The 6,000-nt window shown below is 48.5% G+C and overlaps 1 protein-coding gene across 1 annotated transcript; it reads left to right on the forward strand.

Moving 5' to 3' along the window:
• Positions 1–3,162: 3,162 nt before the first annotated feature.
• On the forward strand, positions 3,163–5,222 carry DEFB108B (defensin beta 108B). Its single transcript, XM_019434235.2, has 2 exons — positions 3,163–3,268; positions 5,059–5,222. The coding sequence occupies exons 1-2, from the start codon at positions 3,163–3,165 to the stop codon at positions 5,220–5,222; spliced, it is 270 nt and encodes an 89-aa protein (XP_019289780.1).
• Positions 5,223–6,000: the final 778 nt, after the last annotated feature.

The following is a 6,000-nucleotide window of genomic DNA, read 5'->3' on the forward strand; positions in this document are numbered from 1 at the left end:
ACTCATCCATGCCTGCAGGAGTGGATCCTGTGCCCCAGAGTTAGCTTAGAGCATTTAGTGCTGACTTCGATGTGACAAGGAGACAGGACAGCAAACGTGGTTGCTGGGTCCTCAGGGGTATTGCCACATTTTTCCAGAGGCTCTGGAAGTGCAAGGATACCCAGGCAGTGGAGTGAGAGTAGGGTTGCAGCTGGCATGTGCGCGTCTGAAATCATCTTCAGTAAATTATGCAGCCTTAATCAACAGTCAGCCTCTCTTCAGTGTTGCATAACCCCACAAAAATGACCCACAGTAAGAATGGTAATAATTAATAAAAATTAATGGTGAATAACAATCAGAACTATCATGATAATGAACAAAGTGACAGAAATACTAATGAATTTAGTAGTGACAGTAATATTAAACTAAGGAGGTAGCGATCATGGTACATCCTCCTCTACGTGAATGACGAGGCACGCATATGGGGTGGGTTGGAGTCAGAGTCCTAAGACTGCACCACTCCCTGTGTTCCATGGTTGTACATGTGAGCCACAGGAGGAAGGGTAGCTGTCAGCAGGCATGCGTGAGCACAGAGACCCGTGCATGGACCTCTTCAGGAGAAGAATACTGAGCGGAGGGTGAAGGGCTCTGGTCCTGCACTGTTGTCAGTCACAAAACCCAAACATGAGATTTATCCTAAGACAAGCGAACTTAGGATTTTCTGATATTGGAGCTACAAAGAAGCTTCGAGAATATTCAAATTGACACCTTCCAATGAGTATTCCAGAATAAATTTCAGAGTAATTACCAGGGAGCCTTGTTCAAGCAGACTTCCAGGCTCCACCCCACCCTACCACACTGAAAATGTTGAGAGTGCATCTACACGTCCACATTAAACAGCAACTTTCCCTGTTAGTCGCACACACAATAATGATTAAGAGACCCCCGATGTGGATTCAACAGATCCAGATCTGTACGGGCGCTGTGGACATCCGAGGAAGACAATCTTCTGCCAACGTCCATACGCCTAGTCAGTAGCAGGTCTGGAGATCCAGCACCTCCATCCAGACCTTGTGTCTCCACGTTCAGTGGCATGTCACTGCCCCGCATTGTTCCATTTCATGAGGAGCGTTTGAAAGTAAATGACCATGTGATTCACGCTTCGAGGAGCAAAGTGTGATCCCCACAAGTAAGAAGCCCACACCTTCGTGGGGGAGGTACGCGTGTGTTCAGCAGACTAACACACGGGGTGGTAAGCACCGTCCCAGGAGCAGGGCACCAAGGGCATTCAGACCAGAAGCGAGTGCGGTGGTTATTATTAGGAAAGCCCGGGCAGCATTCACCGACAAAATGGCTAGTCACTAACTAACCCGACTGGTTTCTCCTTGTAACTTGATATAGATGGCTCTGTTCCTACACTTTGATCTGCCACCAAGGTGTTTGGAGCTTCTGTCCCCATTTAATAAGCTTTTCTGATCAAACGGTGCACCCACGTCCTGCTACTGAACTGAGTGTCCGACCGAACAAGGATGCCCAGTCTTCCCTTGAAGGCAATTGTGTATGCGTAGAACACCTGGGTCCATGAATATCCCTAATGAGGTACAGAAGGGTGCTTATCATCCAGACAAAGACATTCTGCCAGTGCTGGAGAGCCGCAGACGGAAGTCCTCTCTGCCTCTCGGAAATGAAGCCAAGCTTTCTCCTCTCTCCAGCCCTCCTCTTTACCATTGTCTATGAGCCAAGTTCTACCAGGTAACAAAAGAAACTTTGCCGAAGTCTTGGTAAGAGTCGAGTGCCTGAGACCTTATGGGGATCCAGTACTTGGAGCAAAATCGCCGTCACCTGAACCCCAAGCAGCGGGCTCGCAGGAAACCGGAGGACCCCGTGGCTGGGACCTGCAGCCACCTGACTCATCAGTCCCCACTAGCAGCTCTCAGTCAGATGAAGGGAAGTCAGGGTGCTTTAAGTGTCTGAAACCCTCTTTGCTCCACCACTGAAGATGGATTTAATTAGGCAAGTTTACCAGTATTCTCTAGATCCACATAACCCCCCAAATGGGGCATTCTTCTAATAATTGTTGGTTTCCAAGGTCCTCTACCTACCTGCAGCAAAAATCCAGGGTATTCCAAGGTACTGGCGTAAGAGCCCCACCAGAGCTGTACGGGCCCCAGCAGAGGGATGAGCAAGGGGGTCTCCTTGAAAGGCTTACTCTGATCTCAGAAATGTCCAATCCTTTGCTCCTTCGTGCTGCTGGTGTCCTGTGCTTGACTCTGTCCCTTGAGGCTCCACCCCAACCCCTAGTTTTTTCCCCCCTTTCCGACATCTAGTCTTACAAAGTTAAACTTAAACACAGGCATCAGCAACGACACCCCAGTGGAGTGTATCTTCCTGCATTCAGCGTGCAAACATGGGTCACGGGTGTGAGGCGCCCTGCACAGACATGTAATTGGATGGGCACTCCTCGCTTTCACCCAAGGAAGTGGCCAGATACCCAAAATGGATCATTAAATTCCCTAAAACTCGGGACCTGTAGCTCCAAGGAGGCACGAGCAACGTAGTGCTCTCCGTCAAGTGGAATGTCTTGTCATCTGCTCCTGACAATTCGGGGCCTCGAGGATCGGGAAGGGATAGGAAAACAGGCAGAGATAAGAGGAGCTGGGCTGTCCTCTTATTCGTCAGGGAACTGTTGACTCCTGCGTTTTATGTTGTTTGCAAAAGGATGCTTCCCAAAATTTCCACCAGAAAATATAATGGGAGGCACGCCTAGTGTCGGTGAATCCCGACTTCCCCAGCGAAGCCTGGGTTTTAAGGGACTGCTTACTGCGAACAGGTAGACAGTACTTTAGATTGGTGGGGAGGGTACGGCTTATAAAGTGGCCACAACTCGGTTCCAGGAGAGCTACTCTGGAGGAAGCAGCGGAGGCGAGATTCGGGTGTGCAGAGGCTGGGGGTGGGAAGCCGGTCCAGTTTATCAGATATTGTCAGGCTCCCACAGTAGGGGAGGCCCTTACCAGGAAGCAGGCATGCCAAGGAAGATATGATGGCCCCTGATTCCCAAGAAGTCACAGGCCAGTCACTTTGGTGGCTGTATAGCCCAGGAGAGAGTCACCAAGCCCCAAAACAGAGCTGTGGCACAGGATGAAGGAGAGCTTCCCTAAGTGAGAGGTGGGAGGGGAATAAGACATGACCAAACAAGTGACAAAAGCCAAAGGCAACACAAGGTTGGAATGCTTCAGGACCTCCGCCCTGCAGAAGCAGGCTTTGGATGGAAAATCACGGCAGCAGTATGGTACTGGGAGTGTCTGAGGCTGTCTCTCCAGGGCTTTCATTGCATCTTGCCCTTAGTAATAATCTGTGTGTGTGCATGTGTGTGAAGTATATCCACCGTTCCACACGCACAAGGGTTTGGGCGGGAACAACAGTCTGGAATCATACCTCTGGGTCTGGGGTCAAGCTACTCCATCCCACTGTGAAGAGCTAATATGTAAAAGCCTGGCTGAGCTCATTATGAATTAACTTGAAAATGTTTCTCTTATTTAAAGGGAAGAATAAGTATTCTTTTATTTATTTATTTTTAATGTTTATCTTTAAGACAGAGGGAGAGGCAGAGAGCGAGGGAGACACAGAATCTGAAGCAGGCTCCAGGCTCTGAGCTGTCAGCAGAGAGCCCAGCGTGGGGTGGGGCTCAAACTCACAAACTGCGAGATCATGACCTGAGCCACCCAGGCGCCCCAGAATAAGTATTCTTTTAAATGATGCAGAAGTATTTTCTTATCAAAACAAAAGAGCATTTATCCTTGTTACAATGAGCAGAGAAGCTATGTATGACAGGTGCAGATACCTTGTCGTTGACAAGGTCTCGATGTTCTAGTCTATTGTTTGTATTTTATAGAGGAAAAGTCAAGGCTGTGAAAAGTGAGGGCCTCAGCATAAGAGACTCTTAAAAACTGAGAACAAACTGAGGGTTGATGGGGGGTGGGAGGGCGGGGAAGGTGGGTGATGGGTATTGAGGAGGGCACCTTTTGGGATGAGCACTGGGTGTTGTATGGAAACCAATGTGACAATAAACTTCATATATGGAAAAAAAAAAAAGTGAGGGCCTCCCCCAGGCTGCAGGAGGGAGCTGTCACTCAAGGCTTGGTCTTCACCTCCTCCCCGCCAGGGCTCCACGGTCCTGCCTCCTTTCTAGGACTCCCGGACCTGGTGAGAGGTGAAGCCATATCCGAGGACATTAACTCAGGAGCACACAGAGCTGGGAACTTCAGCTTAAAATGTCCACGTGGCATTGCCACAGACCCATCTGATTGGTACTTACTAAGCAGTCATCCTCACTAACCAGATGGGTTGCATGGAAGACAGGAAATGAAGTCTTACAGCTTCCAAATTTTGAAAACTAATTCTTTTTTGTTTTGTTTTCAGTCACTCAACCAAAAGAAAGGAAAGTAGTGTTGTGTTTAGAAAAGCAGAGGCAAACCCATTTCTGATACCTGTGCTGGGTGCACTGGGATCTCTCCTGCTGCCCTCAGGGGTCGTTTGCAGCGGGACTGAAGGTTTTCCTTGGGAAGCCAGGAGAGGGGAGGGGGGTACCGAGTGGAAGCATGAAGGGGAAATACAATGGGGCCGAGAACACAGCTCCACCTCTGTCCCGCTCCCGCCCTCACCCAATCATCGAGCTTGGCCAAGGTGCTTCTTTTTCCCTTGGCCTCATTTCCTCACCTGGAAGTTGACTAAGAAGACCAGATTCTCTTCTGTTTTGAAAGCAAAAAGCTAGATATGACATTGTGCAATCTACAAGATTCACTAGCAAAGAACAATTTTAAAAAAGTAAGAAAAATGCCTTTGGGGTGCCTGGGTGGCATCCGGGCTTCAGCTCAGGTCATGATCTTGCAGTTGATGGGTTTGGGTCCCGAGCTGAGCTCTGTACTAAAAGCTCGGAGCTTAGAGCCTGCTTGAATTCTGTGTCTCCCTATCTCTCTGCCCCCCTCCCCCTCTCTCAAAAATAAATAAATAGTAAAAAAAAATTTGTTTTTAATTCAGGGAGTCTTATAAATAGTTACAATAACCCTCCTTTCTGCACAGCCAGGGGCAAATTCAAGGAGATCTGTGAGCACCCAAATGGCTCCTGCCAGGAATTTTGCCTTGAAAAAGAAGTCCATGCCAGGCAATGTTTAAATGGCCTAACATGCTGCCTGCCTGTGGGGAATGAGCCCTTCATCAAGCCTACAACACCCAAGGAAAGATGAATTCTTTTTGAAGCTTTGTGTTTCTTTTGACATTTTATTCTCTCTTCTGTGCTCTCTCTCTCTTTCTGTCTTTTCACAGGGATTCTTATGGAGTCCTCAGTAAATAATAAAGCAAAACTAGCAAGCACAAGACCAACTTCAAAAGTTCATCTTGTACATTTTCACTCCATTACTGTTTGGTCCCCATCTTTCTGTCGGGTGTGGACAAGCTTCTAGTTAAGTGACCAGGGTTGGGTGGGGGAGCTGTGATCATACCTATCTTTTGCCAGGCACTGCTGCCCCTGAACCCAGCATCTGGGGGCACCGCTCCCCTTCCCACTGGCAAAATGCATTACCTCCTTCCATGCAGCCTCATGGCATCTCTTCCCTGACAAAGAGGCAACGTACAGGAAATTTTCCCAGACAGAGCAGCACCCAGATACAAGACAACCTCTTCTACATTCTTTCCAGAGGTAGCGCTCTGGCCTGTCCATGTGTTTCTGGCTGAGATCCATGGAATTTCTCAAGTTCCCACTTTCACTGGGCATGGCCATTCAGCTTTCCTTCCATCCTGTAAGCCACTGCACTGCTCCCTCTGCCTGCTCTAACAAATTACCACAGATCTTTGTTTTGTTAAAGCAAAAACAATTCATTATCTGACAGCTCTGTCGGTCAGAATCTAACCAGAGATCCATGGACGTGGATCTCAATGGGGTAAAATCAAGGTATCAGCAGGACTGAGTTCCCTTCTGGAAGCTCTACGGCTCCCTTCCTCTATGGTTAGGGCAGCAATGGTGGA

This window comes from Panthera pardus, unplaced genomic scaffold (assembly GCF_024362965.1).
Source record: "Panthera pardus isolate Hobbes unplaced genomic scaffold, ASM2436296v1 HiC_scaffold_13, whole genome shotgun sequence".
NCBI lineage: Eukaryota > Metazoa > Chordata > Mammalia > Carnivora > Felidae > Panthera > Panthera pardus.

Coding starts and splice junctions, on each gene's coding strand:
- DEFB108B (XM_019434235.2), top strand. CDS start 3,163: ATGACCAAACAAGTGACAAAAGCCAAAGGCAACACAAGGTTGGAATGC. Junction 3,269..5,058: donor AAAATCACGGCAGCAGTATG/GTACTGGGAGTG, acceptor CTTTCTGCACAG/CCAGGGGCAAATTCAAGGAG.